The 24,014-nt window shown below is 38.6% G+C and overlaps 1 protein-coding gene across 1 annotated transcript in view; it reads left to right on the forward strand.

The window, feature by feature from the left end:
* Nucleotides 1-7,993, forward strand: part of CD109 (CD109 molecule) — a 121,396-nt gene extending 113,403 nt beyond the window's left edge. The window contains exons 31-33 of the mRNA XM_069489068.1: nucleotides 868-1,015; nucleotides 5,844-5,946; nucleotides 7,806-7,993. Coding sequence (XP_069345169.1) covers nucleotides 868-1,015; nucleotides 5,844-5,946; nucleotides 7,806-7,993 — 439 coding nt within the window. The remainder of the gene's footprint in view (nucleotides 1-867; nucleotides 1,016-5,843; nucleotides 5,947-7,805) is intronic.
* Nucleotides 7,994-24,014: the final 16,021 nt, after the last annotated feature.

The raw sequence follows: 24,014 nt of genomic DNA on the forward strand, positions 1-24,014 counted from the left end.
TCACTGCTCTAAAAAGCGAGATTTTCTAACAGCCCTTCCTGCTTTTGCCATCTACAAGGACAACAGGAACTAACTTAGTGCTATGACACTTTTATGTTGAAGGCAAACTTCTTTCCATAATGAGTCTGGGTTCTTGTTGCTCCAGATGAAAAGCTCTTGCCATTTATTCATTTTAGAAAACTATTTATTTTCAAGGAAACAAAATGTTGTTGGTGTCCAGATCCTTTGGTGCTCACATTGTGTACAACAGGGTGAGAGAAGGATGCGGTGTAGTAAAACTTTCCAAGGCTTATAATTCTCTCAAGGGGCCAAAGAAAACAACAAAATGTGCCAAGTATGTGGGAGAACAAAGGGAAGGCCTTTCCCTACTGTTCTCATTTTTCTAAAACAAGACAAAGAAAAGGTTGCTAAGGACTTGGCTGGGGTCTACCAGTGGTCAAGGGATGTCTCCTTTTCAGGTCCCGGCTTTCAGCTGGAAAGTTTGGTGCGGTCAACTTTTGAGAAAATGAAAAACGCCACTCAGTTTGGAATCACCACTAGAAAACAGGGGTATCTGTTGAAAGGATGTATAATAGGTTATACCTGTTACAGCCTGTGAGCACAAGCCTGCCACACTGCAGAAATTTCATACTATCTGTCAAATGAACACATTATCATGTCAGTCCCCATAGGGTTGAAAGTTATAAGAATATCACACATGTAAGAAAAAGATAACCTGTTTTAAAGTCCTCTGTAGTGAATTTTATTTGAACTCTAACAGTATTTGGAATAACCTTTGGCAGTTTTAATTTTTGTATGAAGATCATTTGCTGACAGCTTTAGGTATTTCCTAAAGAGTTTTCTTTCATCCTCCCCTCTTTAATTTAGGTTTCTGGGCCCTGCTAGGAGTGGCATGGCTCTTATGGAAGTTAACCTACTCAGTGGCTTTACTGTGCCTTCAGACGCGATTCCTCTAAGCGAGACAGTGAAGAAAGTGGAACACGATCATGGAAAACTCAATCTCTATTTAGATTCTGTAAGTAGTAAAACGTTAAGTTTCATATAGGTAACTATTGACAAAGCTACCATTTATTATGTTCAAATGTCTACCTTACTTTAAGTATGTTTTCATTAAGTCATTATTGTTTTAGCTTTTTGTGTCCCTGCTTAACTTTAATGTGGCAACCATGTATTTGTCTCTACTGAAAAGGCATCACGATGAGATTAGTTTAGAGAGAGTTACTATTAATGATGAGCCTGGTGAAGATCTGATAACTAAGTCATTATATCATGCCAGCTATAAAATACATAGAAATTTTCATATTATAATTTCACAAAATTCAGTCCAGATCTCAATTTGACAATTGCTCTGCCTCAGGGAATTGCTAAGTATATTTGTTTAAATGCTGAGGATGAAAGCTTTAGTGACACATTTTAAAATGATTTCATGAAGCTTTTAGCAAATCTCAAAGGGATTAATGTTTCTCTCTTGAAAAGTTAGGTGCTTAAATCATAAAAGAATATTCTCATAAGTTTGGTCTTGACACAGAATTATATAACCTTCATGTACTCTTCCCATTGCTGCGTGAGTGCTACTGATCCAAGAATAAAGTGCATAAAATAGGTGAGGGAAAGGTAAGTGAAGAATTCCAGACTCTACTTTTTTTTTAAATTTCAAAATATTACCAGGGTACAAATGTTTTTGGTTGCATGTATCAGTTTTGTTATGCTTGAGTCAGGGTTATAAGTGTGCCCATCACCCAGATAGTTTTCATTGTACCTGTTAGGTAGGTTTTTGCCTATGCCCTCCTCCCCGCTCTCCTCTGCTTGATTTCCACTGAATTTTACTTCCCTTTGTGCACATGTGTGCTCATCGGTTAGTTCCAAATTAATAATGAGTACATGTGGTGTTTATTTTTCCATTCTTTAGATACTTCACTTAGGATAATGGTCTCCAGTTGCATCCAAATTGCTGCAAAAGACCTTAATTCATCCTTCTTCATGGCTGAGTAGTATTCCATAGTATACGTATACCACATTTTGTTAACCCACTCATGAATTGATGGGCACTTGGGTTGATTCCACCTCTTTGCAATTTGAATTGTGGGGCCATTCGAGTGTGGGTATCTTTTTGATACAATGACTTCTTTTCCTTTGGCTAAATACCCAGCAGTGGAATTGCTGGATCAAATGGTAGGTCTACTTTTAGTTCTTTGAGGAATCTCCATACTGTTTTCCATAGAGCTTGTACTACTTTGAAGTCCCACCAACAGTATATAAGTGTTTCTTTCTCTTTGCATCCATGCCAGCATCTATTGTTTTGGACTTTTTAATAAAAGCCATTCTAACTGAAGCACAGTGATATTTCATTGTGGTTTCAATTTAAATTTCCCTCATAATTAGTGATGTTGAGCATTTTTTCATTTGTTTTTTGGACATTTGTCTATCTTCTTTTGAAAAGCTTCTGTTCATGTCTTTTGCCTACTTTTTAATAAGGTTGTTTGTTTTTTCCTTGCTGATTTGCTTGAGTTCTTTGTAGATCGTGGTTATTAGTCCTTTATCGGATGTATAGCTTGTGAATATTTTCTCCCATTCTGTAGGTTGTCTATTTACTCCTTTGCTGTGCAGAAGCCTTTTAATTTAATCAAGTCCCATTTATTTATTTTTGTTATTGCTGTGATTGTCATTGGGATCTTCTACATAAATTCTTTGCGTAGGCCAATACTAGAAGAGTTTTTCCAACATTTTCTTCTAGCATTCTTATGATTTCAAGTCTTACATTTAAGTCTTTTATCCATCTTGAATTAATTTTTGTGAGTGGCAAAAGCTATGGATCCTGTTTCAATCTTCTGCATATGGCTATCCAATTTTCCCAGCACCATTTATTTAATAGGGCTTCTTTTCCCTAGTGTATATTGTTGTCTGCTTTGTCAAAGATCAGCTGGCTGTATGTGGATGGTTTTATATCTGGGTTCTCTGGCCTGTTCCATTGGTCCATGTCTCTATTTTGTGCCAATAGCGTGCTGTTTTGGTTACTGTAGCCTTTTAGTATAGTTTGAAGTCTGGTAATGTGATGCCTCCAGATTTGTTCTTTTTGCTTAAAATTGCTTTGGCTATTTGGGCTCTTTTCTGGTTCCACATGAAATGCAGAATTATTTTTTTCTAGATCTGTGAAATATGACATTGGTATTTTGATGGAGATTGCATTGAATTTGTAAATCATTTTGGGTAGTATGGACATTTTAACAATGTTAATTCTGCTGATCCATGAGCATATGTTTTTCTATTTGTTTGTGTTTTCTGAGATTTTTTTCTTGAGTGTTTCATAGTTATGTTTGTAGAGATCCTTCACTTCCTTGGTTAAGTATATTTCTAGGTATTTTATTTTCTTTGTGGCTATTGTTAATGGTTTGACTTTGATTTGATTCTCAGCCTGATTGTTATTGGTATATAGGAATGCTATTGATTTATATATACGGATTTTGTAACCTGAGATTTTGCTGAATTTATTTATCAATTCCAGGAGTCTCTTCTTGGAGTCTTAGGGGTTTTCTAGATATAAGATCATATCATCAGTAGAAAGCAATAGTTTGACCTCCCCTTTCCTTATTTGGATACCCTTTATTTCTTTCTCTTTACTGATTTCCCTTGCTAGTACTTCTAGCACTATGTTGAATAGAAGTGACAGTGGGCACACTTGTCTTGTTTTAGTTCTTAGTGGGAATGCTTTCAACTTTTCCCCATTCAGTATGATGTTGGCTGTGGGTTTGTCATATATGGCTTTTATAATCTTGAGATATGTTCCTTCTGTGCCTAGTTTGTTGAGGGTTTTTTTTTTTTTTATCATGAAGGGGTGCTGAATTTTGTCGAACATCAGCATTGATGCTTTTTCTACATCAATTGGGATGATCATATGGCCTTTGTTTTTGCTTCTTTTTATGCAGTGAATCACATTTATACATTTGTGTATGTTGAACCATCCTTGCATCCCTGGGCTGAAGCCCACTGGGTCATCATGGATTATTTTTTTGATGTGCTGTTGAATTTGGTTTGCTAGGATTTTTCATCTATATCCATAAAGGATGTTGGTAGTTTTCTTTTTTTCTTGTGTCTTTTCCTGGCTTTGGTATCAGGTTGATACTGGCTTCACAAAATGAGTTGGAGAGGATTCCCTTGTTCTTCATGTTATGGAATAATTTCTGTAGTATGGATACCAATTCTTTTTTGCAGGTCTGGCACAATTCAGCTGTGACTCCATCTGGTTTGAGGCTTTTTTTTTTGTTGGAAGTTTTTTTTATTACTGCTTCAATCTCATTGCTCATTATTGGACTGTTCAGGAGTTCTGGTTTTTCCTGATTGAGTCTTAGAAGGCTGTGTGTTTCCAGGAATTTGTCCATTTTCTCTACGTTTTTGAGTTTATGTGCATAGAGGTTGTCATAGTATTCACAGATGATATTTTGTATTTCTGTACAGGTATTGGCTGTAATATCTCCTTTTTCATTTCTGGTTGAGCTTATTTGGGTCCTTTCTCTTTTGTTCCTGGTTAATCTAGCAAGAGATCTATCAATTTTGTTTATCTTTTCAAAGAACCAGCTTTTTGTTTCATTGATCCTTTGTATTAGTTTTTTATTTTTGATTTCATTTAGTTCTGCTCTGAGCTTAGTTATCTCTTTTCTTCTGCTGGCTTTGGGTTTGGTCTGCTCTTCCTTTTCTAGTTCCTTGAGATATGTCATTAGATTGTTAATTTGTGATCTTCTGTCTTTTTGAGGTAGGCATTTAAGGCTATGAATTTTCCCCTTAGGACTGCTTTGCTAAATCCCATAGATTTTGATAGCTTGTGTCCCCTTTGTCATTCAGTTTGCACTCTCCTTGTTATGTCTCAAAACTGCTGGCATGTAAGTTTATTCTTTTTGTCTAGCATCTTTACACTCCTCATAGGTTGACTCAATATTGAGTTCTAAGCATTGTTAGGATTTCATGTTACATGGGAGGAATACATGTGTTTCTTATTACAGTTTTGCCAAGTATGAATCAGAAATATATTGCTAAATGTCTACTTTAAAAAGCTAATTCCTGAATGTTCCCATTGGTTTGGCTCTTCAAAAGCCATTCTGACTAAAGCCCTGTTAAAACTCATTCAGTTTTCAGATTCTTTTGAGCTTCAGCAATTTTCTTATATTAAATAATGCTTGAAATCCATGGGCCTGATTTGGAATTTGAAAAATAAATTTAAGATTTTTATTTAGTATGTAATTGGTTTTGAAGTTTGTCTTGTATCTCTGATGTTCTTGTTAATGGTTTTCTTACTTTGAGTATTCTGTACTTTTTGAGTGATTAATTTGACTTTTCATTTACTGCTGTTGGGAAGTAATGGGATGTTTTAAGTAATTTACCAATTTTTGATCCCTTAACCAGCATTGCTTACCAAATTGGCAAAAGCTGTTCCTCCTAGAGGCAGGGAAGCTGGCCTTGTGTACCCCATGTCAGTCATTGCTTGTGGGGTATACTCCATATCTTGGGGTTACCCCACTTACTGGGTGATATGGCTCCCATGGGCTGAGGGTGATTCCCAGGAGAAGGGTGCTGATCTGGTGAGGCACCGTGGTTCCAGGAATGTGCACCCTCAGGCTTGCTGCTTACTTAGCAACTTTAATTCTCAGTATCCCTTATCAGCAAAATGGAACTAAGAACAATACTTATCTTGTGAAGTTTGTTACAAGTTAAATAAGATAATTCATAGGAAGTACTTATTGCAGTACCTGGCACATAGATGTCATCTGTTTCCTAAAATGATAAGACAAGTAATATATTTTACTTTATTTATCATGAACATATCCCCTCAAGAGTCTTTTGTATTTTTCAAGGTAAATGAAACCCAGTTTTGTGTTGATATTCCTGCTGTGAGAAACCTTAAAGTTTCAAACACCCAAGATGCTTCGGTGTCCATAGTGGATTACTATGAGCCAAGTAAGTGTGTTTTGAGTTCCTAATACATAAGGCATTCATTCATTCATTCATTCACAGGGTCTACCTATTAGATTTGTTTTGTGAAGGGTTGGTAGGGGAACATGTAAGAGGTAGGGATGTAGGAGGTGAGCTTGCCATGTAAATGAAGACTATTGATAATTTACAAGGGTCACATGATAACATTTAGCAAATGAATATTCAAAAGTGATATTTTTGCTCATAATGTTTTAGGTTTTTAACTCACAATTTATAAAGCAAAGTTGACATAGAGAGTCTAGTTATGTTCAGTTTCCAAGGTTTTGCTTCTGTTCCAAGCACTCATTCCATCTGGTTCCTGTTTTAAAACGGGAGTTCTTTAGGAGGAAGCATGAGCAGCATCCACAGTGTAACAGTGTTTAACTGGGTTTAACTGTTTCTTCACTGAGGGAGTCTGATGTTTTGCTAAAACTTATACTCTATAACAGATTTTTTTTTTTTTTAGTATACCAGGAAAAATGTAGTCTGTTTCGAAAATAACTTGAGCTTCTTTGATGTTACTAGTAAACTTCTTATTTTATAAAATGATAGGAATTTAGGATGTGAAAATAGAGAGCTTGTCTGGAGATCCCCCAAGTTAAATAGGACTAAGCTACATTCAGTCACAGAGTGTCTTTTTGTGAGTTGTGTGATCTCTGGGCTAAGGTTTCTAATTGTAGTAAGTCTTACGGTCACTTGCAGTGACTCAGAATTGTCTCAGAATGCATGAGAAGCAGAACATTTTCAGGTGTTAGATATTTGTGGATAATTATACTTTAAAATAAAATGAACTTACTTATATTGTTGGTAGTGCCTGAGAGAGTGTTCTAGACTGAGGTGTAGCACCAGTTCTCTCTCCTTCTCAGTCAAAAGCCAGTTCCCTGTCTTTGGCCTCCTATTGGAATTGAGGAAGAGGATACACCCAGGTTCCTGTGGGACATTTTGGGAAACCTAGATGCAAAATTCCCCAGTCGATATTTCTTAGCTGCAAGGGAGAACTTTTAAAAAAATTTAAGAAACAAAAAAGATTCAGTCTGTGTAATTATTTTGTGGAAAATAACTTATTTATGAGGGGTCATTTTAAAATGAAAATATGGGAAAGGTCAGAGTAATCAAAATCTACCAACCCATTTTTAAAAATCTGAAAACACATTTAAGATAGGGAAAACAATCTCTGAAAAATCATGAAGAAATTTGAAAATAGAATGTGTTTTTAAAAATTGTAAAAACAAAACTCATTTATGTTTTATAGTGAGTTTACTATAGAATTATAGGTACTTTATAATATTAGCTTGTGCTATACATTTTACCCAGATTGCATAAATAGCTTTAGGCACCATGTGCTCAATGTTTTAAAACATTGAAACAAGGCATTGCATAGGCAGACTTCACTTCACATTTATGTATTTTTTTTTAAATAAAGCCCAGTGTTAATGTATGTTTTCAGTAGTTCTAATGATTAGAATTTTATTCGAATGCACAGAAAATGTCATCCTAAAATAAACTCTTGAGGAAGTTGAACAGTCCTCAATTGCAAATTCTTCCTATTGTAGGAGATTAAGTGGCGCTTTGACTGCAGGGTGCAGCTGCGGTCTGTTTGCTCTCTTTTAATCGGGCCAACCACTGGTGGCTGATAGATTGGACTGAACACGCTATGTCTCTCTAGGATTTGGTTAGCAGTTTGGACCCCTCTTGAGCATTTCAATTATTTCTCGTAAAGAAAAATAAAATTATGTGAAGAATGGAAAACTCAGAAAAGCGTATTGAAATGCTCTTACATTTTGGCAAAGTAAATGTTTCTAAACAAGGGAGATGTGTAAACTGACGTCTGCCTCTTTGGACAGGGAAACAGGCGGTGAGAAGTTACAACTCTGAAGCGAAGCTGTCCTCTTGTGACCTTTGCAGAGACGTCCAGGGCTGCAGTCCCTGTGAGGATGGAACTTCAGGCTCCCTTCATCACTCTTCCGTCATTTTTGTCATCTGTTTCACGCTTCTGTGCTCTTTGCAGCATTGGCTGGGATTTATTTTTTGAGGAATCCATAGAACACTAACATTTCCAGAAGTCATATGTGATTGTTTTATTTTCACAATCAAATATTGCTTCTGACTGTTTTGAAAACCAATTTTTTCTCTTTCTATGTGGGGGGCGGGGGTGAATGGTGTCCAACAGGTCCTAGTAGGTACAGCTGCATAGATTTCTTCACCTGATCTTTGTGTGGAAGAAGATCAGAATGATTGCAGTCGTATATCTATATTTCCCCCCTCTCCAAATCTTTTAGGATTTTTTTTTTTGAGGTGTTTGTTTTCTCTAGAATAAAAGTATTATTTTAGAATAGTTACTCTTCTTGTTTTGTAAAAGAAATGAACCTGGGTTCTTAAGCATTATTATGTATCAGTGTTGGCGTTAGTATTGAAGATGGATTTCCCTGGGAGCTGGGAGAAAACAAGCAGCAGGAGGATCTTGTTCTGTTCTCTTCCCACCTCCCGCCCACCCCACCCCAACCCTAGTTGTCCCAGTATATACTTCTTAACTGGACATTACTTCCTTCTTTATAGATTGTAAGTGGTGATTTTTTTTTTAAGTGAAATGGTTTTTTCCCACTCCAAATCTGATCACATATCCCATTCTTTACCCTCCCTCTCTTTTTCTTCTGGAGAAAAGAATGAGGGGGCCATGTGTTTTCCTGTGCTTTGCACACTGGCTCAGAGGTTGAGGAATGTACTGACAACTGCCCTGAGGGGTACTGGGTGTGCTCTCTCCCTCCCACGTCCTCAGCCCCAGCACTGGCTCTATTTCAGGGGTGAGAGTCGGAGAGCATAGCAATATGTGCCTTATGTGCCTTAGACTAGAAGAGCCTAGACCTGGAGACACCGTGAGCCAGGGGTACAACAAGATACTGTATAAGTCGCAGTAGGCTGACCTCCCTGTTGTGTGGGAAAGAAGTTGGGATTTGCAGGGATCAGACAATCTTGATGTGACTGCTGATCTAAAGTATTATAGGATGTTGGCCAGGTATCCTGTAGAACTTCTAGGCTCAGGGGTCTGAGTGTCAGACTGCCAGCTACCTGGTGATATCTGATGCTTGCTGTCAATCTCTAAGAAAATTCCTGAATTCCAAGCACTTTAATCATTGGTTACCCTGTATTCTGAAGGGTAATATTATTTATCCGGGAGAAAATTCTAAAGAAAACTCTGTTTCCTTCCCCCTTTCTTTTTTTTCCTCTTTCTTTCTTCCTTGGTTCTTTCTTTCTTTTCATCCCTTTTCTTCTTTCCCTTTTAAATATACTGAAATAATTTAGATATATAAAAAAATTAAGGATTTTTTACTAAATCTAGGAAATGCTTTAATTTTGCTCCTTTAACTCCATGGTATTTCTTTCAAGTGGGCATGGAGAAAGTAGCTGCCCTGGGCTCTGAAGAGTTTGCTGTAAGATATTTTCAGCTATTTAAAAATAAATCTATCAAAAGGATGCAAATATATCTTTTAAAGTTAATTTTAAAAAGAATGCTCTCATTTTAGTGAATTTTAAGAAACTATAATGGAGTGGATGTTCATGTATTGCTTATGGATGTTTTGAATACCAAGGTAGAAAAGATCAACACTCAGTATTTTAAAGCTTGCAAACATGTATGTATTAACAGAAAATAGATCCTCAGAGAGTGGTCTAGGAAGACCGTGGTTAAGTATCAAATATATAATTGTTGTTGTATTTATTTTTAAGTGGGGAAAAGTTTTTAGATGTGCTGCACCTTTGACACAATTGTCCTAAAAAGGCATTTGTGTTTGGGCCTCCCTGTAATGGTGTTTTTGGCCTTTATACTCTGGGATTTCTTTAGAGGTGAAATTATCTTAAAATGAAGATGGGAAGGGTCTCGGCAAAGGATGTCCCCCTCCTCTGCCCTGCCCAGGGAACCATATACTGACCATCAATACCTTATATGCTTCAGTACATAATTGATGGCGAACTTCTAGTGTAACACATTAGGAAAGACTAGCATGGAAAGACCATTGGAAGACAGGTTATATCTTTTTTTTTTAGACCATATTTCTTCATTTAAAAACTAGAATTCAAATACTTTTTTGTGAAGTACTTTAGATTTTCAAGTTAAAAGTCACTTTGTAACTCATCTCTTTTTATTATAAATTTATTAGAAATGAGGAGCGGGGCGAGTAGGAGCAAGGGTCAGCCGGCACTGCCTCATGGTGCGTGGGGCGTGGAGAGGTCCTGGCCCTTTCCTCCCTCACATCTCTCTTAGAGAACTTGCTCTGCTGCAGGCAGCGGGTTTGGACTAGAAGTGATTAAAAAGCCACAGGCATAAGGAGAAAAGAAGTACAGGTGGTAGTAATCATTAATCAGTAGTGTAGATCATTTTCTGCACATGCTATGAATAATGATATTAAAAACCTCATTTTACCTTTCAGATTGCTTATGCTGATGCTCTTCCATTTAGAATGCTGTCAATTTCATTTACTGGTAGGAACTAATTTAAAGTCTCCCTTCTTTTCCTCTGCCTGGGAACCTTATTAAGACGCCAGCATATCTCACTTCCCTTTTTGACCAGCCAATGGTTCCAGAGACTAAATGTTGGCAATATCTAGTAGCCAAACAATTCTAGGATATAACAACACTTTTATATTTGGTTTCATCTTTTACTACCTTTAGTTATAGTTCTAAAATAGAAATTAAAGCCCATAAAAATATGCCCAGTTAATGAAATGCTTCTTTTTATTATGTTGTTCTGTTACACTTTATTTTTCAAAATATTCTAAAAATACTATCTTTGGTTTCATATTTTGGTTATATTACAATCTAAGGAACATTGTGTCCATAAAGAATCTAGATATACATCTATTACCTAGCAGTTTGGCACTTTTATATGCAATCCCTTACCTTACATGTAGGAATTTTCAGAATTGTAGACAGCATAACTCTTCCTGCTCCTATTCTCTTGAGCCTGGGTGTACTTATTTTTTAAAAAAGTCATATTTAGCCTCAATTTCTTTTTATGCTAAACATAGTTATAAATAATCTGGCAATATAATGGCAACAATCTTTATTTTGACATAATTCAGTTATTTGATTTGACATTTCTAGCTGTCCCATGACATTTAAAAAAAATTAGAACTATGATTTTTCTTTGTCATTTATTTTTTATAGAGCCATTTTATTAAACTGCTGGCATGTAATCTGGAGTTCTTTATAACAACCTTATTTTTTCTAATTTGCTTAATTGAACTATTGAATACTTATATCTATAAAAATATGTTGTAAATACCCCCTTGGCAAGATTTCTCAAGATAAAAGCGTGATTATTTTGAATCTGCCAAGTGGCTATCATGGGTCAAGGTGCCAATATATATTCTTGGGTGCATTATTTTCTCACACATTGTAAATTTAAGACACTTATAGTAAGTGGATAAGCTTGAAAACCTTTTACATTCTCAGTAGAGGCTTCTGTTACACAGGCAGAAGAGTATATTCCTCACTTTTCTTTGTCTTCGAATTCCAGTAAGGCATAGCACTTTTAAGAACTTAAAATTTTTCTATCATTTATTCAAATGATATTTATGTTAATATTGAATATCTTCAGTTACATTGGAAGTAATTTGAAGTGCAATTATTTTTTATCACTACTTTGAATAGAGGACCATTATCCTACTTTCTTCAGAAAACTAAGCAGTAAATGTAACTTTTTTATTAAGTTATGTATCAGTGAGAGTAGGCTTTGTTTTAGGACTATTGCTGGCCCATGAGTTGTGTTTTCATGGGCCTTATCAAAAGACAGTACCACATTGCATCATTTTATAAAATACATTGTCATTTTCATTTCAATTGTAACATAGGAAAATAGATATTTCTTAGATGATTTCTGGGTGTCACACTTCAAAGGATGCTTGCTTAGACATTGGTATGCATGTGTCTCTGTAGTAGGGATGGTTTTGATTTCTGTATTGCTACATGTTTAAGAATCATTCCTCATGTTGTCATGAGGCCAAGATTCACCACTCTTTTGCCCAGTGTATTGAATTGGTGGTAGAAGGTAGTTCCATATTTCATTTGTAGATGTTTAAGATTTATCTTTGATAACTTCAACAGAATGTGGCTTGATTCTGGTCCTTCAAGCCTTCATGTTTTGGGTATTTAGGAGGATGCAGTGGATGTGGGGTCAATAACTTTTGTACACAGGAAACTTTATAAAATTTCATTTATAAATTCCCTATTGTGGGAGGCTGTTTTGCAGATAAGAAGAGTACTGTTGAAATAAACATCATTTTTCCAGGAACTAAAGCTTTATAGATTGATTGAAGTGATTCTGAAAGTTTTAATTTTAAATGTTGGAATGTTATGTTATTGTTAATTAATTATACTCTATTATGTATTCAATAGAAAATCATGATTCATCAATAAAAATTTAAATTCCCCTCTATTTATTGTATGTTCTTTCTATTTTAGGATAAAGCATATCTATAGCACATCTCCCTTACTTAAACTTATTTATGAGAAATGGTGTGTCTGAGGGTGGCTTAGAATAGGTGTTACTGTGTTACAAAGGCTTGATATATGGATGAAGGTTGAGAGACTTCATCACCAGTCCCCTCCATCTCCCTCCTCATTTTTTGCTTTAGATGCTGGGCTGGCCGATCGTGGATAGATGATACACAAATAAAAAATTGTGTGAGGTGAGCACTTATGCAACTTTTGGAAATTACATAGAAATACAGAATGCATAGTTTGTATACATGTAGGAAAATGGAGGTGCGCTTGTTGCATCCACAGTGTAACATTTGAGGTGCATTTTGATTCCCACCCAGTGTTATTTAACACTTCTCTTGCTGTGAATTTTCTGAGCTTCTGTGACATGCTAAAGATAGCATAGTGGTTAATAATTGGTAGTGATTTTGTCCCCTGGGTGACATTTGCCAATGTCTGGACATCGTTTTGGTTGTCACAACCGGAGGTGGTGCTGTTGACATCTAGTGCGTAGAGGCAGGGATGCTGCTCGACATCCTACAATGCACAGGACAGGCCCCTCAACAAGGAATTATTTGTTGGGCACTTCTGGATCACCTCATAATGTCAGTTAACTTAATATGATTAACTAAATACATCCTTATACAATAATAAAGTCATAGAATCACAGGGCAGATACTTAGATTAAAAAATAAGTTTATATCCCAACCCTAGGAAACTTAGCTAACAGACTGGGAAAAGATGTTGTCATTATTTTTTTGAAAATATCTATAATGGTAGTTTCCAAACTTGATAGATAGATCATCAGACTCCCCTTATGAGCCTGGTTTAAGAGAAAATCCTGGTCTTACTTCTAGAAATCCTGCTTCAGCAGGTCTAATTAGGTTCTGGATCTGAATTGTTAAGCAAATAGATGATTCTGATGATCTTTTCGGTCTGGGAACCACTGGAATATATAATGAGTTTTCCAGACCTCACTGGCCTGGGTATAAAATAGGATCCCGAAAATAGCATCATCCAAGCAATGCACGTGATACTGCAGGGCCTCCAGCCCCCAGAACAGTCCTTCCCAGTTACTCCTCCAGGACTGTTTCATGCTCTCACAAAGATCCTGAGAGCTGTGATCTGCTTTGTTCCTTTTCTCCTGTGTGGCCCACTTTGTGGATGTCCAGTGGAGCAGACTGCCATTTTCCTCCTCCCACTCAGCACTTTCTCCTCCTCCTTCTTTGTCTCGGGGTCCTGAGTTTACTCAGAGAGGCAACTACATTTCCCAGCTGCCTTTGCAGCTAGGCAGAGTCCTGCGCTAGATTCTGGCCAGTGGGATATAAGCTAAGATGTTAGTGATGCTTTCGATAAGTATTCTTAAAAGAAAGGGGGTAAGGCCCTTATTTTGCTTTTTCTTCACTCTGCTGCCTGGATTGTGGGTGGCTGGCTGGAGGTCTCTCAGCCTTTTGGTCTATTGGGAGGAAGGCCGGGCCCTAAGGATTGTGAGCTGGAGAGCTTGAAGGCACTGGGATCCCTGATCAGGGTGGCGCCACCCTGCCTGCCTACCTCTGGGTTTCTTTTACAACAGAGAAAACGCCTATCTCATTTAAACCCGTGCTTGTGCCTCAGTACTCACAGAGTTTTTAATGGACACTGTTCTTTAATTTCCTCCCCTCCCCCCAACCCCGACCTAAGACCAGGAGGCTGGGCTATATGCCATGGGGTACAGATACTATACCGTCATCCTACTCCGCCTTCTTTGTGACACAAACTCTCCCTCTCTTTCTTTCCTTCCTCTCTAAAATCCTCAAGCAAAGCTGACTGCTGATATCTTTCCCCCGGTGGGTAAGAGCATGGGCCCTGGGGCCGGGCAGGCCTGGCCTCGAATCTTGGTTCTGCTTTTTGTCAGAGGGGAAAGCCTTTTTCCCCCTGGTGTATGTGGGGTGGAATTTTGCCCTAAATGTTCTTAGATTCTCTCTTTCCCTTAACTCACTCCACCACAAAGGAAACAGAGTGCTTTTCTGCATTGTCAAGGAGAATTAACTGGCAGTGGTGGGCTCATCTCCCTGTTCTCCACCTTGGACTCCACCCTGACATCCTCCCCAGCTCCTCTGTGCTGATCTAGGTCTTGCCTAGGCCCAGAGCTACCTGGGATGGTTGAGGTGGTCTGGCCAACAAGGGGCTGCAATGGGAAGATCCCCTGGGTTCTCACCCCAGGTTGGGTACTCCAATTTACCCTGTATCAGGAATAGAGTGAATATTTTGGTTCCTTCATCTGTTGACCTATGTACACAGGAGAGGGATGAAGGATTTATTTCACTCCCTTAGAGACCCTGACACCTCTACCAAGAGCATGACCTTGGGCAGGTTTTACAATGTTTGGTATATATTAATAAATTATGGTAGTAACTATATGTGTGCATACATCAGTGAATATAGTTTAGGCTTTAGCTATACATGCACAACTTTGGGTAGAAGGGGAGGGAATTCTTCTATTCTCCAGCCAAGCTGTTGCTTATGGGTGGCCCCCTTTGATGCCCTGTAGTTTGTACTGATGGCATCTCTAATATTCACGATGGACCAGAGGTGGTGCTTGGCTTGGGAGCTGATGGATTCTTTTCTCCTCCCTGCTACTGCCTCTACCATAATTTCTGCTAAGGTGAATTCATAAATGAGACCTTAAAGTTCAAGTAACAATTTATTCAAGATCACCAGTGATATATCCAAAACATAGAGATGCAGACATAGGAATATTTTGTCCCCTGGTCCAGCCACATTGTCCTATCATGCTGTACAGGACCATGAGGCCTCACCACCCAGACTTCCACAGTGTCCCTCAGGACATTTCCTACGCTAGCAGAGACACTTGTGGGTGGATTCTCACTGCTGTCTTTAGGCCCTCTCCGTCTTCTTCCCCGACAAAAGCCTGCATTTTGTCTCTGTTCTCCATTCTGGGATTCCCACCTTTTCCACTTTTCCTGTCCGTTACTTCCTCCCAGACTGCAGCAAGCCCCGTCTCCCCTTTGCCTCATGTGAGCGGTTTTCTCTTTGCCTCACGTGAGCACGTGAGCGGTGGGGCAAAGCTTTCTCTCTTCTGCCTGTTCTGCTCGGTCATATCCCAAGGGTGGAGGAGTGATGAGTGAACTTTGGATGATTCTCCACTCTGATTGGTAGTTGGCTTTTATTCCCTTTTATGTTATCCCAATTATCTAAAAGATCAGACAACCACGTAGTTCAGGACGAGAGAGACGTAAAATGGCAGCACACTTGAGAAAGACTTGATGGTTGAGCAAATGCCTCCAGTTTCTAAACAAAGGCGGCATGAGTTCGAGTACAGCCTGCGTGTTTCCAGGTATTACACCTGGTTCCTGATGTCACAGTTTAAGAAGGTAGACCAACCACAGTCCATGTGGGGCAGAGTGGCCATACTTGTGTCAGGATGAAAGGTTACATGATTTGTGGATGCTCAGCTGATGAAAGAAACAGCTTGGACTCTAACGCTTGTCTTCAAATATCTGAAAGGCTGCCGTGAGCAAGCTGAAGTGGCAGAATCAATACAAGTGGGTAGATTTTGGCTCAATATTAGGAGGACCCTGGTAGAACATCCTTATTTCAGAAAGTGGTCACTCCATGGTCCCTGAAGTTGGTTAGCAGAAGCTGATGCTGACACTTCTTAAAATGGTATCTTATCCATTGCATTGAGTGTTAAAAATAGTAGAGGCTGAGAGGTTTTCTAGTTTAGCTCTTGTTATGGGTTGAATTTGTCCTCTCCGAAAAGGTATGTTGCACTCCTAACCCCTAGCATCTGAGAATGTGGCCGTATTTGGAAATAGGGTCATCGCAGATGTACTTAGTGAAGATGAGGTCCTACTGGAGGAGGGTGGGCTACTGGAGGAGGGTGGGCCCCCAATCCAATATGACTGGTGTCCATATACGACTATAAGAAGATGGCCATGTGAAGATCGAGACATGCAGGGAGAACATGTGATGATGAAGGCAGAGGTTGGAGTTATGCAGCTGCAAGCCAAGGAATGCCTAAGATTGCCAGCAAACCACCAGAAGCTAGGGAGAAGCAAAGAAGGTTTCTCTTACAGGTTTCAGAGGGAACATGGTGTGGCTGACATCTTGATTTCACACTCAGCCTCCAGAACTGTGAGACAACAAATTTCTGGGTTTTTTTTTTAAGCTACCCAATTTGTGGTACTTTGTGACAGCAGTCCTAGGAAACTCATACAGCTCCCCAATTACACTAAGACCCAGGGAGATTAAGTGCCTTGAACAAGTTCTACAACTTCTCCTTCTTTTCCCCTCCACAACTTCTTAAGAGCAAATTCAAGACTTCTGCACGGCATGCAGCAGGCACTCACTATTTGTGGAACGAATATCCCCCTACTTTCTCTTGAGTTTGAATTCTAGCATGTTGATGGCTTTCCCAGCTCCTGCTTTCTGTCCTGTTCCCAGCTGGTGCTTAGGGCGAGGCCCCCACACTTGCCCTCTGCTCTTGGCACTCCTGTCTGCACTCCCAGGTGGGAGGACTGGAATTGCCATCCATTCTAGGCTAACTTACTCATTGTGTTTTTAAATAAACTCTTACAGTTAAATTGCCAAATTGATTTCCTCTTGAGTACGAGCTGAAATTAGTTGGAAATGACTGCCCGGGGGTTTCTGCCAGAGATTTGGAGGCCACTTCTGAGCCCAATGGGAATAAGAGTTAGAAGCAACTGTGGACATCTGCACATGCGAGGCAAGGCCAGATGGTGGCATTTGAGCTGGAACTTTGCCATTCCTGATTTAGGGTCTGTGCTACACAATTTAGCATTTATATTGCCTTGCATTGTGGATTAATTGTTTTTATTGGTGTTGGTCTTGATTCGCTTACTATATTGTAAACCTACATCTTTAGAATTTTCAATCCTATACCATAGACCTTCTCTCTCTCTCTCTCAATGAGATATTTTTGATAAATGCTATTTGACTGTTGTGTCCAGTGTACTCTCTAGGCTTTAAAATATAAAATTTATGAATAATAACATTATTATAATAAAGTTATACACTAAAAGTCCAGGCATCGCAAACAAATAAAAAGACAACTACTTTTTTTCCTAAAGGCTTTGATTTTCTAGTTTTCCACCCCCTCCCACCCCCTACAAGTTAACATACTTTTTGTTTTCTTAGCAATTGGTTGACTGATATTGAAAAATGGACAAGTTATTTAAGAATATAAGATTATATGATAAATTGACAAGTAAGAACTTGGGGTCTGAAGGATTTTATTTTTCTCTTTCATTTTATTTAATTAATTAATTTATTAATTTATTTGGAGACAGAGTCTTGCTTTGTTGCCCAGGCTAGAGTGAGTGCCGTGGCGTCAGCCTAGCTCACAGCAACCTCAGACTTCTGGGCTTAAGCTATCCTTCTGCCTCAGCCTCCCGAGTAGCTGGGACTACAGGCACTCGCCACCATGCCTGGCTAATTTTTTCTATACATTTTTAGTTGTTTGGCTAATTTCTTTCTATTTTTAGTAGAGACGGGGTCTCGCTCTTGCTGGTCTTGAACTCCTGACCTTGAACGATCCTCCTGCCTCAGCCTCCCAGAGTGCTAGGATTACGGGCTTGAGCCACCGCGCCGGGCCTATAAACCTATTCTTTATAAATTATACCTTCGTCTCTATATATTCTTTTATTTCTATATACTATTATTTTCTATTTTCTATTATTTTCTTATCCTTTACAACGACCCCTGCCTGAGGGACCCAATTCTTTACTGGGAGTGCAGCTAACTCCCCACAAACTGGCCTAGTGGGCAGGATTTAACGACAGGGCCCTGCAGACAAATGACTTCGCCTGAGTGAAGGAGACCCTCGAACAGTGTCACAGGGGACCTGGCGAAGGCTTCGAGCCGCAGCGCCCAGAGAAAAAGGTGAGTTACTCCAGAATTTAAATATTTTACTCGGGATAACGTGAAAACAACCTTTCTATTCGGAGTCTCAGACTCTTCTTTTAAGGAGACGGAAGAACTCCATCCTAAAAAAAACACGGTGAGAGATCCAAACCCTACTTCTTTTTTTTTTTTTTTTTTTTGAGACAGAGTCTCACTCTGTTGCCCAGGCTAGAGTGAGTGCCGTGGCGTCAGCCTATCTCACAGCATCCTCAAACTCCTGAGCTCAAGGGATCCTCCTGTCTCAGCCTCCCGAGTAGCTGGGACTACAGGCATGCGCCACCATGCCCGGCTAATTTTTTCTATATATATTTTTAGCTGTCCATATAATTTCTTTCTATTTTTAGTAGAGATGGGGTCTCGCTCTTGCTCAGGCTGGTCTCGAACTCCTGAGCTCAAACGATCCGCCCACCTCGGCCTCCCAGAGTGCTAGGATTACAGGCGTGAGCCACCGCGCCCGGCCCCAAACCCTACTTCTTACACGAAGGAGGACATTTACCATCTTCCGTCTACATCGCGCCAGGATAAAAAAGAGCCAATAAAAATGGCCGCTGGCCCTAAACACGGGTCTGTGAAAAATAAATAAATAGATAAAGAAAGAACAAAAAGATTCTAAAAATAACAACTAAAAATTCCTGCTCCACTCAATTTAGCCATTTTAAATTTTCACCTGTGGAACCACTACTTTCTAATACAAATGGCTCCCCAAAACATAATCCGCCCTTAAAAAAGACTATTAAATAAACTCCTAAAAAACAAACAAAAATCTTAAAAAATATCAGGAAAACACAATTAAATAAAAATTTAAAAAGTTATCTTTATCCTGTTACTATAGTACAGCCAAACTTAAACTCAGATGATCAGGACGGGGCGAGGCAAACACCTGGAAGCCCTCGCTGTCTACATGAGCCTATTCCGTTTAAAACTCTCACAGAATTAAAACGAGCCTGTGTCTCATATGGTACAAACTCCGCACATCAGCCTCCCGAGTAGCTGGGACTACAGGCAAGTGCCACCATGCCTGGCTACTTTTTTCTATATATTTTTAGTTGTCCAGCTAGTTTCTTTCTATTTTTAGTAGAGAGGGGGTCTGGCTCTTGCTCAGGCTGGTCTCAAACTCCTGGGCTCAAATGATCCACCTGCCTTGGCCTCCCAGAGTGCTAGGATTACAGGTGTGACTTTTTTTTTTTTTTGTCTATTCAGTTTTTAATTTTCAGTATCTACACAGAGTTTGGCATATAGTGGATAATATAATAGGTATCAAAAAATTTATTTTTTGGACTGGAGGGAATATTATTTGTTTTTTAGGCCCACTGTCTGATTCCCTCCAGAAACTCACTTAATTGGTTTAGATGCTAAGTACAACAAAGAGTACATCTCACCCATGCTCTCTCACAGCACCTAACATTACCTTTAACACTGGAGATGTTCAGAAATGTTTAACCGAATAGTAGAATTCAAGGTACCAGCAATTAACAACTTTCCCACATGAATAAATGAAAGATACAAGAATAGCAATAGAGGAAGTAAAGGGGGAAAAGGGTGGAAAGAAAGAAGTGCAGATGAAGGAGAAAACAGGAATAGTTCTAATAATGACGAGTGAGTGACTTGTTAAATATCACTTATGGGGATTAGTGGAGAATCTCTGCTGATTCCCAAACACTACAGACATTTCAGTCTTGTTTTAAGTGCTAAATAAAAAGTTAACCTTAATTTGTATAGTTATGAGTAAATGCTGATCTGTGTGTTCTTGTTAAATTATTTAATTTCTTTTTGCCCTTGCCCAGGTCTGCAGGAATAAGGTTTCAATTCTTAGTTTTCACTAATTTCGGTAATTAATATATTAGTTGTGAATTACTAAATATACTTTTGGAGTGTTATAATTATAAAATAAGGGCTACTATGAAAGAATAGTAATTGACTCCTCAGTAGCAGAATTTTAAAAAATCCTAGAACTTTTCCATATTAAAAATTCTGTGTCTCTCTCAGCCGTGACTCCATCTTTTCTCCCTTCATAGCCAAATTCTGATAGAGTTTTTTTATACATTTCCTCACCTCTTGTTCCTCAAACCACTGACACCTGGACTTACTTGACAGAAGATACTCTAAATAAAGTGACCAGCTCTCTCCTTTTATTAGGCATCTAATAGACAGTGTCCTTCCTTCTCTTCTTGACATCTTGGTAGCATTTGATGCTGTTGACCACTTTCCTCCCTGAATCTTCTTTTTCCTTTGACCTCTGTGTCTCCACACTCTCCCATCTGTGAGATGCTTTTTCTTAGTCTCCTTTGAATTCTCATTTCCTTTTTTATATTCATTAAATTCAGACTTAGAGTATTTTGGAGGTATTATCAGTAAGACTTGGGAATAGATTGGACGTAGGAAGTGAGGAAAAGAGAAGTCAGGAAGTCTGGCCTTAGCAACTAGGTGATGGGGGAGAGGTATTTATTGAGATGAAGAAGAAAGATTGGAGAGAGGGAGAAGTGTGTATGTATGTATCAAGGCTTCATTTCGAGTCAAGCTCATTTTATCCCCAGTGAAGAGGAACAACAGTTAGGACCCTCAAGTAATCTCCCAATGTAGAGAATAACAACACATTGTATTACCTAATTATTCCCATAAAATGCTCTATTCCTGTTTTTGTTCTTTTGTAATTGAGAGCAATTTAAACATTATTGAGGAATTTAGGAAAATCCAAAGGAATTCATATTGTAAACTCATTGGTGTGGACCACAGGATTTTACTTTTAAGAAACTTTTAATTTTGAAATAATTATAAACTCACAAAAAGTTGTAAAGTAGTTCACAGAGGCCCTGTATGCCCATCACCCGGTGTCTCTCATCAGTGACATGTTAATTGTTTAAATAATGCCACTGTTCTGGCATTATTGAAGCTAGGACATTGATTGGTGCAATGCCGTTTCTTGGACTATCAACCTTACTCGGCTTTCGTGACTTTTTAACGAGCATTTATTTTTATATGTCTTTTTTGTATAAGTCTAGGACATTTTTATCACATGTATAGATTTATATAACTACCATTATAACCAAGGCACAGATTTGTTTGTTCACCACAAAGGAACTCCTTCATGCTATTTTATGGTCATACTCTCCCTGTCCTTCCTTAATCCCTAGTAACTACTTATCTGTTCTCCATCTTAATAATTGTTGTCATTTTGAGAATGTCACATAAATGAAATAATACAGTATGTGAGCTCCGGAAATTTTTTTCATTGAACTAAATGCCCCTAAGATCATCCAAGTTGTTACATGTATCATTGTTCATTTCGTTTTACTGCTGAGTAGTATTTCAAGGATTTGATTTTGATATTCCACTGAATTCCTAGGTATAAAGCATACATCACTTTGCCAACCTGATACTGTTTTCAAAATGAAATAACTAAAGTTGACGTATTGGGGAGTAACAAGTGTGACAAAAGAAGAAGAATCACAAGGGAGAAAATTCTTAGCCATTCTCAGGAGGAAACAATGGGATTGGGGACAATGTTTACATGCCAACACTTGCCCAGTTGTAGTCTACAGGATGCCAACGGGTCTAATGTGAAAAAAAGTGTTTAATTGCAAAAAATTTAGGAAATCACAAAAATTATCATTTCTGTAGGGGTTATCTTTAATATGGTAATGTATATTTTGAATTCTAAAAAAAGGGTATGATATTCCATCATTTCTAAACCCTTAGACCACCACATGAATGTCATTTACCCCACAGTATCTCTCTCTGGGAGTTTACCCCAAAAATATTTTGGGTAAAGTTGGTATAATTACTACACAAAATTTAAGCAATAAAATAATGAAGTTTTATCACATAGTCAAACGTGTTTATCAAGTTGGTTTAAAAGTTTAAAATAGGTGTAGAATACAACAGAGTTACTCTGTGGTGGAAACAAACACTAGATAGTCCTAATGGAAATCATCTAGTAGTACATAAAAATATGCTGCCACTAGGGGGCAGAGGAGGATTAGAGGAAAGGAAGCCCTTCCCCTAAATTGTTGCCTAATTAAAAAATTCCTGCTGTGTACTAAAAATGAAAGGAGATCTGAGGGCTTTTTCTCCTTTCTGTTCAAGCAGATGATAATGTTATTAAAATAGTCTCCTTATTACTATATACTTTTAAGGATGCATTCTTATCTTTGGCATGTCATTTGTGCATAATAATTTATTATTCTTAGAGTAAAAAAACACATCCAGAGTTGATTTTATAAAAGTAAATCTTGATTTTAAAACCTCAGATATCATTAACCTTTGGACAGTTTAGAAAGAGGTGCTATTGCCAAATTCTACTGTCATTCTTCTAGCCTGTTTTGGTTAGGGAATAAGTTATGGCAAGTAAAGTTTGACCTAGAATTTGTGGAATTTTAATCTCCCGATGGAATCAAAGAGTCCTAGAGTCCTCATTAAGCATCTGACAGATATTTATTACTATCTCTTTCCACTTTAGCTTCGTACTTGAAGTATTTTCTTCCCAATGCTTCTTTTATACTCACAGTTGGAGGGAGTTGAGGGGGTAAACTCACAACTAATGGACGTGGTGAGCATTGTAGGGGGGAAAAGGGCACGTCTCAAATCATGGTTGGGGTGTGGCAAAGTCATAACATGTAACCAAAATGTTTGTACCCCCATAATTTCCTGAAATAAAGAAAAAACATAAGTGAAAAGATAGCAAAGTGGACTTGTTAGTGGAAGTTTGGTTGCCTGGCAAACTTCTCAAAGCCCATTTTCATTGTATGGCATCAGACCTCCACAATCTTTTTCTTCGTTATGAACTAGCTTATCTGTATAGAAGTGTTCTATGAGAATCCAGGAAACCCTCTCATTTGGAGGACTGTCTAGAAATTCTCTAGTAGGAAAGTATGTTATTGGGTTTGATACCAAAATGAAGGGGCCTCCCCTCCATGGGGCCCACCCACTCTCTCCTTCCCCTCCTTCAAGTGAATGCATGTTTGTGATACAATTGTCCTGAGAAGGAGAGAAGGTCCTGGGATGGGGGTTACATCTCTCCAAAGAGGGGTATCATTCCCGGGGCCATAATCCAGGGAAGTTGTGGGTCCTCAGACAGGAAGCTGGAAATTAGGACACAGGAGAGGAAACCCTTGTCTTTCTCTGGGTGTTACTCTCTTGGGTCTGCACTTTGGGATATTTAAACAAGCCTGAGGATGCTCCCGGGTAGGAGGGGTTTAAGATGGCCTCTGTCATATAAAGTCTGGGAGACAGGGAGGAGGCTGTGAAGATGAATGAATTATACCACCAAACCAGATTATCTAGTGGCCCATTTTTTCTTCTTCATTTTCTCTTAGATATTAGTGATTTGTAAATGTTTTGGTGCTATTTCAGCTGTACTGAAGGGAACTTAAGGAAGAGTTAAAAATTGTAATGTGAGAGTCATACCTCCGTGAGAGGCTAGTGTGGAAGCCGTAGCTTTAATAGACGAGACATGGAAAGCAGGAATTTGAATGTCAGGATCAAAAGCTAAAGTCAGGGTCACAAGGCCCAGCCCTCCCTTCCCATGGGAGCCTTTGTTCGTTGCCACCTTAAAGGGTGATGGAGGCCACCCAGAAGAGGACATATGCAAAGAGGGGATGGTGGGGATTTCTTCTCACACAAAATGCTACCGAGAGCTGCTTTCTAAGCTCCCCCTT

The sequence above is a fragment of the Eulemur rufifrons genome, chromosome 15, assembly GCF_041146395.1.
Source record: "Eulemur rufifrons isolate Redbay chromosome 15, OSU_ERuf_1, whole genome shotgun sequence".
Classification (NCBI taxonomy): domain Eukaryota; kingdom Metazoa; phylum Chordata; class Mammalia; order Primates; family Lemuridae; genus Eulemur; species Eulemur rufifrons.